This window comes from Zonotrichia leucophrys, chromosome Z (genome assembly GCF_028769735.1).
Source record: "Zonotrichia leucophrys gambelii isolate GWCS_2022_RI chromosome Z, RI_Zleu_2.0, whole genome shotgun sequence".
Lineage (NCBI taxonomy): Eukaryota > Metazoa > Chordata > Aves > Passeriformes > Passerellidae > Zonotrichia > Zonotrichia leucophrys.
The window spans coordinates 42,591,432-42,608,114 of NC_088200.1; the positions used below are offsets into that span (position 1 = coordinate 42,591,432).

At 36.6% G+C, this 16,683-nt stretch overlaps 1 protein-coding gene across 21 annotated transcripts in view; it reads right to left on the reverse strand.

The window, feature by feature from the left end:
• MPDZ (multiple PDZ domain crumbs cell polarity complex component) overlaps nt 1-16,683 on the reverse strand; it is a 95,102-nt gene that overhangs the window by 22,419 nt on the left and 56,000 nt on the right. For 8 of the 21 annotated variants that reach the window (XM_064735078.1, XM_064735082.1, XM_064735086.1 and 5 more), the window contains 10 exons: nt 15,852-15,893; nt 11,200-11,304; nt 10,325-10,417; nt 9,649-9,826; nt 7,456-7,566; nt 6,845-6,928; nt 4,203-4,304; nt 3,671-3,700; nt 2,942-3,013; nt 115-277 (listed from right to left, as the gene is read on the reverse strand). In XM_064735078.1, the coding sequence (XP_064591148.1) occupies nt 115-277; nt 2,942-3,013; nt 3,671-3,700; nt 4,203-4,304; nt 6,845-6,928; nt 7,456-7,566; nt 9,649-9,826; nt 10,325-10,417; nt 11,200-11,304; nt 15,852-15,893 (980 nt within the window). The remainder of the gene's footprint in view (nt 1-114; nt 278-2,941; nt 3,014-3,670; nt 3,701-4,202; nt 4,305-6,844; nt 6,929-7,455; nt 7,567-9,648; nt 9,827-10,324; nt 10,418-11,199; nt 11,305-15,851; nt 15,894-16,683) is intronic. The other 13 variants (XM_064735096.1, XM_064735092.1, XM_064735098.1 and 10 more) reach the window with 8 other exon arrangements.

Here is a 16,683-nt window from a genome sequence, read left to right on the forward strand (position 1 = left end):
AACCACAATGCACATGAGAAAGAAACAGTTCAAACTGGATGCCCCCAGACCTGTGTCTTTTACAGTACAATTTTAATACTTAGCATTTAAAATATTATCACAGGAAAAACTTACTCCAGCTGTAACTGTACTCATCCTCCTTCTCCACATCTTCTGGGACTCTGATAGAAGATGACTGTGCAACATCAGAGCTCATTCCTGAAAATGTTGAAGGAGGGGGCAGAGGCAAGTTACAAAGCGAAGTCTTTTCTGGCTCCGTATCAGACTGACCAAATGCCTGTGGAGAATAAGAAAAATGAAATGGTAAAGAAGACGCAGACTCTCTGTAGGGCAAACTAGTACACAAAAATGTCAAAATGGCAATGACTATGGCTTCAAAGTTTCAATACCAAGCAGCTGAAACTCTAAATTAATAACAGCGCACAGAAAGGCAGAGAGATCAAAGACAGAAACAAACACCAGGCAAGGTAAGAAAAAAACATCACTCCAAAATGTATCTGGAAGCAAACAACTCACAGTAAAAGCCCAATTCAGTAAAGTTTTATGTGCCACTTCATGTTTCAGAAAAAGCCTCTAACAAAGACTCAAGTGCTTTTGTTTTAATGCCAGATTTGTAAAAGATTTATAACCAATTTTAAGAGTCATCACATATAATTTCCTCCCACCATATGCTTAGGAAGCCAAATATGAGGAAAGAGAAAGCAAAAAAAAAAACAAACTGGGAACTTTCAAAAATACCTACAGGAAAAAAACCGCAATTGGCATATTAACAGAAAGGAGTGTTAAAAACCAAAATTAAACAGAAGAAATCCATAGTGACTGGATCTTTTCAGTCTCATTTACTAGTTTCTTATAAGCTGCACAGACAAGATCAAATAAATGAGGATACAGGTTAAATCACAAGAGACAGATACTTGATGTGTTCTATTCATATTCACACAAAGTTAAGAGGTATAAACACACTACTACTGCAATATAATGGTTAAATGCCCAAATCCACAGCCTTGAAAGCTTCCATTCAAGACAGATTTCTTGAGGAATATAGACTCTGATAAGGAATTTCGCTATGAGAAATTTGTATAATTTTTCCTTGCTTAAAGTAAACATGCAAGCAAGAAACCTCTCTCTGAATATCATCAGTCTTTACTTATGTACGCCCAAGAGACCTTGATACTTGGCAGATCAGCTACTGAAGTAAACAAGAATATTAAATAAAAACCAAGTTTTTACAGCACTCAAGTTTTCAGGTGTGTTGCCCTCACTTCATAACCCTATTCTCATAATTTCAATTCTCACTACTTTCATCATAAAATTTGAACACAGTACATCCGATTGTGCCTTTAGGTGGCAAAATCACTTAGGTAATAATCTCTTCATCAGAGGCAACAGTGAAATGAATAACAACATACACCTTGAAAAACTTCATCAGTTTTCAAATTGAAGGTGTTGAGAAACCTGGGAAGTTACCAGTTTAGTTTATTTTGAAATTTAAGAAAGGTCCCATGTCTAAACAAAAATTACTTATCTTCACTCTTAACTCCAAAAGATAAAGATATTGAAAATGCCATATTTCAGGTCTCTCATTCTGCTTCTGCTTGAGAAAGAAGAAAGGGGTTCCTTTCATTTAGGAACTTCTTAGAGAAACTTAACTAAGAAGTCACTAAATCTCAAAAGTGTGGGAAGTGACCCCAAAGCAAATAATTTATCTAAGACAATGTCATCCTCCTAAGATGATACCTAACATTCCTAAGCTGAAGCAACAAAATTCTAGCACAGACATTGTCACCTACCAGAATCAGAGAACAATAGAAACACTGCCTAGTAACATTAAATGTTATTTTTCACAATCAAAAATTCATGTGTGCACAAAAAGAAAAGTTGGTAATACCTCCACATTGAGAAGGGGTAAAAGGGAGAATTCTAGAAAAATTCATTTTTCAGAGATCTTTCTAGAGTTTTACTAAAGCTAAATAATATCCTGGGAAAATGAGGAAACATGGTGTCACAGTGGGTTTACCCTGTCTGAAGGCTAGGTGCCCACCAAAGCTGCTCTATCACTTCCTTCTTCAGCTGGACAAAGGAGAAAAAATATTACGAAAGTCACCCCCCAAAGCCTCCCCAACTACCATTATCTTGCAACACAAATCCAGTACCAGTGTGAGATCAAACCAGATCAGCAAACTTTAGTTTTTATATTTTAAAACCAAAATTAATATTTTACTTTAGAGGTACTGTTTGTAAGTGACAGTGTCGAAGAAAAGCTAAACTTAATGAAACCAAAAAAGGAGCAATATATTGGTGTAAAGGATCTCTGGAAGACTTGCAAGGTGTGGATGTAGGGCTACATCCTGACAGATTAGCACTTATTAACTGCTGCCACCATAATATGACTGACCAAAAAAAAGCATCTTTTTGTACCATTGTGAATGTATAACAACATAACATAATCTAAACATTTTTGAGGTTTAAGAAAATGCTGAAATGAAAGTAAAAGCAAAGGTCCCTTGTAGGAGAGTAAAAACTGCGCTACAATGCCATTTGGGGGAATGGAACATGTCCTACCTGCAGAACTCAGCCTGACACATTTGAACAGCCAAAAGCAGAAGCCAGTTCCCACAGTTTACACACACATAAGACTTTTGCTCCCTGAATCGGGCAACACACAGAAACCTAAAAGGCTTTAACTCATGAAATACTTTCAGTGTGCCACACCACAGTATTTCATTTAAAATGCAAAGCACCCAACAGCTGCCGAACCCATTTAGCTACCAGGGCCACTCTGATCACAGCCAAGCAAATACTGAAAATTGCAGCAAGTCTGGAACTTGAAAAGATGAAGGCACAGGCAGAAAAAGAAGCAGTAGTCCAGAAGTTATCACAGTCCATGTACAAATGTACAGCACACATACAGTAGGACCAACTGATGGGAATTAAGACAAACCTTGAATGGTGTGGGAGCAAAAGGGTTAGTTGGGGAACAACGGAAGGTAACCCTAACTGGATTCGATACCTCCTACAGTAACAGAAAACAGCAATCCACATGTTATAGCATCTTTGGATATACACATTAATATTAACCAATATCTTATTTTCAATTACGGATTCATTTTGCTAACTGCAACAACTTTATTAACTTTATTTATAAATGGACAAAAGTATTTGAGGGGTTACTAAGGACGCTGATTCATCAAAGTTTCTCACTACACATGAACCTGAGTTCAGAAAAGGAGAGATGACAAAAGGCCATTCTTAGATCAACGCTAAGAAAGGAATTATGCATAAACTACAGGATCATCAGGTTTTCTCTTAAAATGCATGCAATGTTTTTTCAGAAATACTTTTAAAAATATAGAAAACATAAGTCATCATTTACGTTACATGTCTACTCCCTTTCCTCAGAACTGTAACAAACACAAAAAGATATTTCAAAACACACATGCAATTACACACCACATATCATAAGTGTTTGTTGCACATGCAATATTTTCAACAACATGAGAAAATAGACAAAGGGCACAATCACTTGCAAGATGCAAAACCAGCTATAAATTATTTTATTAAATCAAAAATGCATGCATATTAGGATAAAGTATTTTATTAGAGATAATGCTGTTCCTATCGTGAATTACATGCAGTAAGTATGCACTAGCCACAAAAAAAAGAGTCTAACTTTTTTTTTATTTCCAAAGACTTCAGCATCCTAATCATGGTGCATGAAAAGAATTTTCAAGAAGCAGAGGGAAAATATTTTCATGAAGCATCATTAAAAAAAACCTGCAAGTTTGGTGGTTTTTTAATGCAAAAATAAAAGAGAAATATCAAAGCTGGAATGTTATAACCACAAAAAACCAAAAAGAAGTACACAGCAGCAAAAGACCTTACACTGATGAGTTACACTTAGATATTTTAAAATATACATCAGGGACTGATCTTAAAATTGCAAACCTATTCCTTCGGTAGCTCTGAATAGATCAGCTTTAGTGGTTATGATTAATGGAGCTGGCATTTTTTAACTTCTCCATAACTTTTCTATGTAAATGCATGTCTGTGTCTTTAAATTCACTACATAGAGTTCTCAAGCTCATCAGCACAGCACATAACTCAAACTAGTATAAAAGAATTTAAATGCAGAGAGACACCAATGGGAAAAAAGCACACACAGGATGTTTGGTGAGTGAAAAGATAGTGTGTCATCATCCAACCTTAGCAGTGTTGAACTGAGAAGAATCAGCAAATGGGTTAGTGCTGCTGAAGACAGCTGGCCTACTGAAAACACTGTTCTGCAGAAAAGGCAGGGAAGGGTTCTAAAAGGAAAGCATAATAGAAACTAAGCAAAAAAAAAAAGTTTTAAACCAACCCTTTTTAATCATGAACCAAAACATATTCATTTTGTTGTCTGGGCTAACCGAACAAGGTCCAAGTTCTGCACTTGCCAAAGATATGTGAAATTGGGCAAAAGTGTATTTGCCCTGTTTTTCTGATGCTCTCTCAGCAGGCTAATCCTCACACCTGTTCTAGACCATGAAGTACATCAAGTGCAGAATTACGCTGCATTTATGTGCTGTTGCTGTGATATTTGAAATTTTTTTCCAAACATATGGGACACTCTTACACATTAATTAATTGTGGATTTCTGGGTTAGGATTAACACAAATATCTGTAATAATGCAATAGCTTTAGTCTTATTTTGAAAACCGCAGATTCTCATAATTTGATTTAACTTCTGTGGTAATACATTCACTGTTTATTTTGTAAAAGTGAGGGCTTAGTAATATTAGGCATCACTAAGCAGATTTCATATCTAATAATAAATTTCACAGAACACTTTGTATATGCACATATGCATGTGTAACTGCCTGAATTTATAGTTTCTTGAAACAAAATACTCCGGTCTTCCCCTGAAGCAAGGTACTCTCTCATTACTATTTACCAGAAAAAGAGTTTACACATTTAGACCAGATAAAAGGATATAATTTGACCATTTATATTCCTTATGCAGTTTTTGTACTGTATTCTGAGATCAGAATCTGCTTAATAAGGAGGAAACAGCTTTGATTTCACATCGTATGTTAGAAATATACTGTATATACTTAGAAGTAATTTCTACACTGGCTGTATCCATCTGGCAATTACCTGTAAGTCTAAGGGCTGTAAATTTAACACTGCTGGAAAATAGTACAGACAGGAATGTGAAAACCTTCCAGGATCATTCCTGAGTGATCATACCAGGATCATACCAAGAGTAATTTAATCAAAAGTTACAGTGCTATTTAAAAAAATTCTTAAAGCATTTGTTTTTTTAAATGCTCCTGAAAATAGTAAACACATCCCTAAACATTTCTTTTCAAATACCATGTTGCAAAAAAGTAATTCCATTTGGTAAGACAGCAAATGTCTTGGCTCTACTGTATCTTCAGCAGTGACAAAGTAATGCCATGAATGACCAAGGTTTCTTTACTGGCAAGTCATTCAAAGTCAACAGGCTGTTTCCCTAGGGTATAATATTTTCTGTATATGTGATCCCCATTTGATTTTTAATACTATAAAGAAAGGTTTGTGAAAAGTAAATTGTTACTGTAATCACCCTATTACACTTTAAAATTACATGTCCTCTGCATAGAAATTTAAAATACATCTTGTTGAAATTGTAGGCAATTAAAATAAGTATCACAAACACTTCATATATCAACAGTACAATCCTAGTAAAACAACAAAAGTTCGGCTACAGTCATTCAAATTCTTGCCTTTTTAATTTTGTCATGATGTCCTAAAATACTAGCCCTAATACTAATCCATGCAACAGCATTGTATTAATATGAACTGACTATTATGATAAAATATGGGGCATTTGAATTTGCCTGAACAGTTCAGTTTAGCATACTTTTTGTGCAGTCTAGGACAAGAGAAGCAAATGCTAAATAAAGGGAGTTCTCTGTTTAACTATCTTTTAAAATTCAAAACACAGCCTAATGTAACAGGATGTTTTCTTTCCGTTATTACCTTTTTTCAACTAACTTCCATTCAGAATTTTATCCATGTGTCCAAGATGCTAAGTTATCAGAAACTAGCTAGCATTTCAAACAGCATAATGCTGTAACACTACTATGGGACCATAATCACAGTGATACATTGTTTCTTACTTGGAAATACACAGAGGGCTATAGGTATGAAACACAGACTTGATGGGTAACTCGCCATTAACAAAACTATCACAATCTTTTCACAGGCCACTTGCATTATTCAGGCTGTTCTGGAGTACACACAGGCTCTCTCTTAACTACTAAACCTTGCATGAAACAAAACAGAAGAACTGGACTCCTTAACCACATGCCACTTAAAACCAACTGCCTGGTTAAATACACAGTGGTACCATAATAATTATAGCTCATGTGTGCAGGCAGCTAGCTATGTGGGTGACTGGACACGAACGAAAGCAGGAAATTCTTATAATGTAGCAGGATCTTACTAAGTACAAATGCAAGCTTCAAAACATGAAAATAATAAACATAATGCCATTTATGATGATCACAACACAATGTATGAGTACAGGAAGAGCATTTGCAATGTTTCTGCTTACAGAGAAACAAGAGTTTGTTAGTACAGTCAAGAAATAACCAACAAGCTTAATTTGAAAATAAAGAATAAAGAACTACAATCAAAAATAGCAAAGGAACATTCTCAAAATAAAAGTAGTGATATAGTAATGGCATCATTTCCATCCCAAATCAGCCTAAACACTCAGTAGCTGCAATTCTGTTCACATCACAGCAAATACAAAAGCATTACTTTAGTAGTTTGGGTGTCAATAATCAACATTCAACAGAGCTTTTGCATGCAACTTTACCTTAGATGACTGACGATAAAATGGGTTAGTAGTTTTCTGCCCACAGGGAGCAGAAGCTGAAGAAGGGCTATAAAGAGACTCTGGCTGGGGAACAAGAGTTATGAGACAACTAGTAAATAAACATGCAGCTTACACAGACTCTAAAAAGAGGAAGTTTAGTTTCTAGTGATGCAAGCAATTTATATTAAAGCACTGTAGTTTTTTTCTGCAATGTCCATGCAGCTTAGTGACGGAAAACTTCCGTGTACTTCTAGGTCCTTTCATTAATGTCCACAGAATTTTTTAACAGGTGCTGTATTTCTGCATGCGCTCCTCAGACATGCTGTCAATCTCTAACAGATGGTTTTAATTAGACTCCTACTCTGCCCCCCAACAAATTATCTTTCTTGAGGCTTTTCAAAATAGTTTGAGGACGGCGTGCTGGAGGGTATTTCCAAATCCAAATCGATTTCATTCTAAATGGAAATAATACTTAAATCAAATCTTTGTTCCTAAAATAGTTGAGATGGCACTTTCAGGATTAAATATCCCATTCCCAAATACCACCATCTTGAACATTTGCTTCATCTATTACTATGTATTACATCTCTTTTCACATTCTTTATGCTTACCCTTGGTCTGCTTATAATGCTCTGTACCATAAAGACTACAGGATTGCCTGCCTTCCGTATGGCTTCCACAGCTTGTTCGTGGCTGGCATCTCTGAGGTCAATTCCATCCACCTGTAATTGGAAGGCCTCATCTTAACATTGCAAGAAGCTACAAGAGTCATGAGTCAATTCTGAGTTTTGGTTAGGAAACTTTGACTAAAACCAGACCAACCCTCTGTTTTTAATGGACTTTTCTACAGATTTGGCCTGAGGTCCTTCAAACACAGGTTTGGGATTTCCAAGAGCACGAATAGAACATCAAATAAATATTCTCTTATTCCTCTGTTTTAAAAATGTTTTCCAACATTTTTAGTTGACACTCCGTAAGTTTTCCCACAAGCAATGTAACAGAAGAGAGATGATAATCTGAAGAGAGTAGGAGTGTTTACCAAATACTGCTTCTGCAAATCCCACCTTAAGAAAAAATGATTACCCAGGACTTTATGAGACTTTAAAACTGAAACTTGTTAGGTGCTGAAAAGCCTTTCATACAGTGTACTTTTTTCTTTTACCTTCTTTTTTTTTGTTTTTTTCTAAAGCAAGATAAGATTAACTTTAGCTACGAGACACTTTCTTCAGAAGTTAAATTTTTAGAGCTGGAAAGCTTTCTGTCTTCCAGAAGAATGCATGCACACACAGGATGGCTAAGGACAAATTTGCACCTGGTTGTTTTTTTTTTTCATGTCCGTATATGTATGGGTGTGTAAAACATTTTGTCCGGTTATCCAAGTAAGAACAATGTTATGGTGAGGTTAGCATCAGTAAAGTATTGTCACAATGACCACAATAAAAGCTAGAAGCTAACACAAAAAAGTTATTTGTTAGTGGCAATTCTAGCACACAAACTTATATGATGAGGATTACCCTGAAAACTTTTCAATAGTCTAACTCTACCTTAAACTTTATCATCCAATGCAAATAAGAGAGCACAAAAACAATCTGAGAAAAATTCTAAACCTGTGAGGAACTGAACAAAAACAATAATGCTCTCCAACTTCCCATGTCTGAAAAACTGTATGCACTGCAGAGATGGAGGTTTACATATGCCACAACTTAAGAAACTGAAACCGCTCATTCAGAAACAGTCACATTAACATAACATTTTGTTTTCACTCACCCATTCCAGTTTCTGCAAGCATCACTCTCAGAGACAATTGCACTCACAAAAATCCAGTTATTCCGGTGAAATGAATGTTTTTAACTTTGTGGCCTTCAAGCAAAATTCCACCTCCCAACTTCTTATACACTGCAAACTGTTCCTGTTATAGAAAGTACCACCTATACTAAGGTATTATTTCCTCAATATCAGTACTGTAGCTAACAGCAAACTGCAGTTTTAGTACCACCATTAGTCAAGCCCAGTGTGAGCCAGAATTACCAACTCCATCACTCTGCTTGTAGGGCTTCTTACTGATGGACAGTCAGCTAAGGACATTCAGTAGGGTTACATGGAGGCAGTTTCTATTAGCCTGACACTGGAGACAGGGCAATGTCTGACAGGAAAGATCTGTTCCCTTCAGTATGTTCATTCTGCAGTATCTTTAAGCGACAAAAGCAGAAGTGGCTGCATGAGCACAGGACTAGCGAAGTAGAAGAGAAATGAAGATAAATTCTACCCTGCAATACCACTGGCTACATTATACTGAGGAATGGGCAAAATGTTCTTCATGTCTCAAGTATCAAACACAGATTTCTTCATGTCAGGAGAAAAAAAGTGCCTCCCTTTACTCTTGCACAAGATGCATAAGAACTATTTCAATCAGTTAAGACTTCTGATGGAAATATTCCTGGCATTCATTTTACATGGTTTGCACTGGCTGTTTCTATTGCTACCCAGTGAAAAGGTGCAAAAGGTGAAAAATCTTTTCGTTTCACCAAACTTAAGCTTTTTCCTACACATGCTGGTTTTCAAATAGGCAAGTCAAACTGCTGGCTTTGTAGACCCCTGCTCACACAGTCAGTCATATGTTTCACATTGAATATTCAACTTAACAGGCAGTTGTTTGTACACAAACATCAGCAGATGGTACTACAGTCTGTGTGGTTCAAGTGGTATCAGCTGCGGCAATTGCACAGCTGTCAGCCCACCATACATCCATCTCAGTGACTCCTGAGATGCTGGGGGAATTGCAACAAAAGGCATTCAGATGGTACCTCTACAATCCGATCTCCAGTTTTCAGTGTTCCATTTTTGCCAGCTGGGCTGTCTTCCAGGATGTGTTTGATAAAAATCCCTCTCATCACTTCTCCATTGCTGAGGCGGCTTCCCATCCCTCGTCCTCCAACAATGCTGATGCCCAATGACTTGCTAGGCTCTCTCCAGAGTTCAACCCTTTTGCGATAAAAAAAGGACCAATCTAAATTAAAATCTGTTGTCATTATGACAAAGACGCACACTGAAGACACCTGGATTTGCACAATTATTGTGAAAAATTCTTTTGAAAAATTATTTGAAAATAACTCTTCCTTGCAAAGTTTTGTCTTTCAGTGGAAGTTATCTACTAGTTGATCAGAAATTCTGTAACTGAGTCTAGTATTAGTCAGCATGTTTTGAGTTCTAATAGAAACTTTGAATCTTTCTCTTCTTCTTTTTTGACTTGATCCCTGCAAGTCAGCTTGGAATAAGTAGAGATAAATTACTATGACAATCAAGACACTTATAGACTGCAGGGATTTAGCCCAATGGCAGTAAAAGTCAATCATTAATTACTCCAGCAATGCACAACATACATAAGTGCAGCAGTTCCGTTGTTTTTTACTTTTCTCAAAATATGTTTTGGAATTTTTGAATTTCAGATAACATTTTATAATGTGCAAAATCTGCACTTACTTTCTGGGCTGGTTCCAGTTACTTAAAGCTGCATTTTGAAGTTCACTTTCTTCTCCCTCCCCCTCTTCACGTTCTGGAAGCTCTGGAAGTTCCCTGATGACAAACACAATCATGCAATTGATTTCTAAACAATCCACATAATCACTAGATTTTTCTGAAAAATTTCATATATTGAGTAACCCTGACAGTTTCAGAATTTGTACATTGGATTCAGGTAAGGAACTTCTTTTTCTGATGTCTTTTAGAATACATACGGTGTTCAGGGATTCCCTATCCACTTCTTATCTGCAATGAAGTTTCTATCCACAACACAAAACAACGAAGTGCAATTTGGAACTACAACCAAAACAAAGCTAAAGGGAATTTACTGTTTTCAAAATGGAAGAAATTACAACAGCAGCATTCAACTAAATTTACTGCTTTTGGAGATAAATTGCGAAAATCCAATTATTAATCTCTTTGAAAGTTTGGACAGTAACTGCAATGAATTTTTGAAACTGAAGGAAAAGAATGACACAACTTATTCTTTCCAGTTATGTTCCGGAATAACCATTGATACCAAAGTCTTACGTTGGAAGCACTTCAGTATTTGTGGCAATCCATAAATCTGATTGCATAGTATTTAAGAGAAATCTAGGATAAGAAAGAACTCAATCTCCTTTTTGGACAGATCAAACAGACTTGTAAAAATACTTAACAATTTGCTAGTCAAAACAAAAAACTCTATTTTTAATAGCTTTTTACTGTTTTTGCTGCCGGTCTGAAGAAAATAATCCATCTTTCACCCCTTCTAAAATAAAGTTTATACTTCCAAAATGTGCAAGGTGTATGGAAAGCGAGCTATTTGGGAGAAAGCTGCATGCCTTTCGACTCACCTGACAATATGTGAAGGAAAAAGTTCAAGTGGCACTGTTCCCTCTGTCTGTTGTCCCAGACTGACCCTGTACTCGTCTAAATTTTCTGCTGGCACATATGTAATACTGCAATAAAATGGGACATGATTAAACTACCATAGGGAACGCCAGTCCTCCCTTGAGTGGGTGTGAGTTATGGATATGAGGAAGCCACTCAAGACTAGTTTGTCTGACTTCAAAGCAACAGTGCTGGTATGCAGGGAATAAGCACTCACACAAATCCTTTGCAACTTTCAACAAGTATACATCTATAGTCAAATTATGTAGCTGAACAGCACATAATTTTTTCTAATTAAAGTAAATGGTGCTTGAACAGTGACAGTAACAAGAGACAATCCAGCTTTATTCAAAACATAGATTCCCCATGCAAAGAGAAACATTGAAGGATCTGTGAGGTTTGAGGCACAATTATCACCCTTAATGACTGCTGAAAATGTTTCTGAAAGTTGGCCTGTAGGAGGTTTTGTGCTTTTATGGGTGGTTTTGTATTTATTTTAGATTTCTATGCTTTTGGTGAAGAATGCTTCATAGGTTTGGACATAAAAATGTGTTACAGCACACCACCTATGCCACAGGGACCAACTCCCTGCTCAACTCCTTCCCTCAGATCTTCATGCACTTCTAACCAGTTTAGAATAGTCAGACAGTTGTGCTTCATCAGAAAAATGGTGTACAGACTCCACTTGATGTTTGAATGACAGAAACAGTCCAATAAACTGAGGACAGTGAAACAAAGAGGGGAAAAAAGATTAAGACATGGAGAATATTTCTTGAAAAGCTTCCATCTGGCAGGCAAAAGGATACCACAGTACCTTGCACAATATAAGCACCGCTACTTAGGTAGCCCTCCTTTAATGATGCTTTGAGTTCTAAAAAACTACAGCTTAGCTATCATACTAAAGTCTATCAAGAAGTAAGGCTGATGGAAAAATGGCAGGAAAAATGTCTGTTTTGCTATACATCACATTGTTCAAAGAAAAAAATAACATAATTGTCGCAGACATCTTTTATGAAAAATCCTTTCCTTAGGATTTTTCCTCCTGAGAAGTTTAGAGGCCTCAGGAACAAAATGTAAACATTGATTATTTGCTGCTGTGGAATGCAATAGGTGGATCTTTGATTGACTCATGCTGGATGCTTGTAATTAATGGCCAATCACAGCCCAGCTGGCTCGGACAGAGAGTTGAGCCACAAACTTTTGTTATCATTCCTTCCTATTCCTTCCTATTCTTAGCTAACCTTCTGATTAAATCCTTTTTTCTTTTCTTTTAGTATAGTTTTAATGTAATATATATAATAAAATAATAAATCAAGCCTTCTGAAACACCAAGTCAGATCCTCATCTCTTCCCTCATCCAAGAACCCCTGTGAACACCATCACACATATTTCCCCATAGAAGAGACAGGGCTAAATCAAAAATAAAAGGCCTTGGCCACTTCACGAGGATATGTAAGCTGCTGGGAAGAGATCCTTTCAAGTCTGAGGCTTTCATATGGAGCTGTCTCTTGTCCATCATTCCTGAGTGATGCCATCTTTGTCACACCCTGATTACCACTGATTCCCCCATGTCAGTAGTTTTCTGCTGAATACATCAAGCTTCAGAACAAATGCAAATAAAATTTTATCTGACTAATGCCGTCAGTCTAAAACACTACCAAAAACTATTATAAGGGTCACCTTAATTTGTCCATCTGTGTATGTGTCCAAGCATGTTCCCTACCTTCTCTCACACTTACCGTATCTAGAAAAGTGAAAAGAAGTGTCTAGGGTGCTGAACAGAAGGAACTTCCTAGTTCTTTTAATGGAAATTTCTAAAACCATATAATCCATATAAATCTCCCTGTTCTGCATTGGCCTTTTTTCAAACATGTAAGTAAGTCTTACTCCACCTGACACAACATATTTTCATTTTGGAGTGCTGAGAAATTAACATACACTTTGAAACAAACTTTAAGCACTACTGGCTTTCCTGAGGGCATTCTAGCACTGCAAAATGCTAAAGACATGCAGCATCTATTCTGCGAAGACCCAGCAGTAAAACAGGAAGAAGTAAGAGAGAAAAGAATTTTGGAGAATAATGACTAATATTTCTCAGCCATCTCCAACTCCAAGTGCACTGAGCTACAGCAAACTACTAGTATTACGCTTACAAAACTCTCATGGGTCAGATGCAGCAGCTTCACCCAACGGGTCCACAAGAATACCTTGCCTCTACAAAAACTCTAAGACCTCTAAGATACATTTCAATGTAAGAAAATGTAACATTTGTTCAGTTATATTCATCACTTATAAAAATAAGTAGGAAATAATGTAGCTACAGAAAGATACAGTAAAGAAACCAGAACTTCTGGCTAGAACACCTGGACAATCTCCTTTGTGCTAAACTGAAGCAGGAAGCCATAAGTATGAAAAGGAGAATGGGACAGTCCTACCAAGGAAATAGGTTATCCCAGATTCAGCCTGAATATATATAGCAGAGTGAGATCTCTGATAGTACAGTGGCCATTATATATCAACTCTTGTCTAGTCCTTTTCTGCAAGGAGCACAAGGCAAGCAATTATGCAGACTGCCAAGGTCCAATGACAGCAGTAGTCCTTACCCTATGCATGAGTACTTGGGTTCAGCTGATCTCAAGGGGGAGGCAAACCATATGCATTCCAACTTAATACCCTACTGTGTTTTGTTATACGATTAAATAACTGCCATTGTGCTGAATCATTAAAAAGGTACAACTCAAAGGATGCTCTCCAAGAGTTTTAAATGCTACTTAGACACATCTCTGTAAAGCTGCCTTAGCTTCCTTTTCTGTGTACAGCACTGGAATTATAAAGAAAATAGGGTTGTTCTACCATTTTTTAAAAATGGATCTAAAACTGAACATCTGAATTATCCTAATTGATTTCCACAGATGGAATAAAATTTAGATAATCTCACTGGCACCTGTTACATTTTAGTTCTTTGGAAAAAACACATTAATTATATTCTAGTGCTTAACTACAGCCTAATAGCCTAGTATAAAGCACTCAAATGAACATTCAGTATGTTTTTAACAGCTCATTCTTATCTACATGTTCATTCCTACCTAGGTCTCTGTAACACTTCAGTTGTTTTACAAACATAAACCAGAACACTTGCATTTTGCAAAAAAAATAACATACAAAAAAGAAAAACAAATTACATGGATCAAATACATGAGGAGTTATATTCTGTTTGGAGTTCATCTTTGTATCTCGCTAATGATTTCTAAAGTCCAGTTAACAGCAGAGGTTTCCCTAACTGCTCTTATTACCTGTATTACTGACATGACTGTCCTCCTACTCTCTCTGTTCTGCATGTTATTATTGAAATGAAAGAGTATTGCCCTGCTTAGTGCTCATGGGCAGACACCTCACATTTATCAAATCCATCACTTGCTGGATTGCTGCTGGAGCTCACTTGGAGGTCAAAGTGAGGTCTGAAGACATTCAGCATCATCCTGAACAGCTCAGCCAGTGGCTAGGATCATGAGGGGCACAGAACAAGAAGTGTTTTTGCCTCCTCTGGCCAATTCTGTTGAACTTTGTGCTGTAAAGCAGAAATAAAACCCTACCAAGGCACCAGTTCATCTGCAAAACAGACTGGTAATAGTCTTAATACAGCTACAGGGAAGAATGTAAGAAAAACAAAGGCCAGAAAACAGATATGAAGGCAGAGAAAACAAAATAAATAAATGTACACTCCACTTCTGTGTCATATTTCTTTGCTGCAAGAGAAATTAAAGTTCAACAATTTCAAAGAAAAGTATATGCATGGTTTAACCATCTTCTTCTCTTTTGTAGCTGTACAGCTTGAAAGAAAAGTGTTCTGGTTTTCTTTCTTAAAAGCTATCACCACTTCTCCTACCCCCAGAAATATGCACTAGCAACTAGAGCAGTGACAATGGAAACACCAATGGTTTTACTTATTAAAGTATCTTGTAAACACAACACTGCATGCAGTACAGAGGAACATTTATCACATGCTTGACTGAACAGCCACACAAAACCTTGAAACACCAACAAATAAATTACAAAGTATGGAAAATGCTTAGGACAAATTACTGTAATTAACAATTAAGGTTCAATTTGAACCTTTGCATATATGAAGGAAGTAAAATGTAAGTGCCACAGAAAATATGACACTGAGATTAATCCAGATATCAGTACATTGTACTCATGCCAATTCTAGAAGTGAACCATGTACACATACACACAACATGCACACGTGCTCTGAGCACATCTTGGGTGGCTGTCACAGATGAAATTTAAATATATTAGCAATATTTTTTTTCTGTTATTTTAATTCCAGACTTAGAAAGCATGTTCCAATCTTCAAGTTTAAGGCCACATATAAATATATTATACAATTATACACACACAGTTGTATCTTTCTTAATTAAAAAATATATATACACATCCACATGTGCAGCCACATGTGCATGCACACACAAATACACATGAGATGAAAGAGAATATGTACCTATATCTGGATATATCCCTGACATTACTATTGATGTCATAAAAGCATGGAATGATTTTTACAGACAAGTTGCAACACAGAGCCATAATGAGTTTCTGAATTGCCAATACTCACACATAACACAGGGCCTGATCATCAGCAGGTGCTGGAGAAGATCTAGAATGTGAAGCATACGATGCAGCATCTTTTTACAATGGTGTTAATTAATATCAATGTCTCATGCTGAATGCGAGAGGCATACTTATGTATGTAGAAGTGTGAGCTGTTTTTTTTTTCTTTTCTTTTTTTTCTCCTGTTCCACCTCCACTTCATCTAAATCTAACCCAGAAAACATCTGCTCTTTATTATTGTCTATAGCACTGATTATTACGAGGCATGGAAAATGGAATTGCAATCTCTCACATTTCTTGATCAGGAATTCATCCCCCCCATTCAGTCAGGTGAATTCTAATTCAGCTTTATAATTATCTGACAGATGCTACAAACCTCCGCTGCTGAGCACAAAACACTGGCTTTATTACAGAAATACAAGAGTTTCTGGCAAGGTAGAGTGAGAAGTGAAACGCAATACATTCACTTTTCTACACACAGAGGAGAAAAAAATTAAATATGCAACTCTGAAACTCAGGCTGCTTGTTCTTGAACTATTCAAAATCAAATATCATTTAACAGAATTAAAGAATGCCTTTACATGGCCGGTAAAAACAGCTTTGCGTTTTATCTGCAAACACTATTTGAAATACAGCTTTGGGAGCAAAACACTTCTGCTTAATCACTTTTTTGGGCCACCCAACTACCCAAAAAATGCTCAATCTACAAGGGGCAAATTTTGAAGTAAGGACTAAGAGGAATGATATCTAGATGGTCACGTCTGAGTGCTAGCATACCCTTGTTCTCCAAGGAAGACACCAAAGAGATTCAACTTAAATCTTTAAAATTATGACCC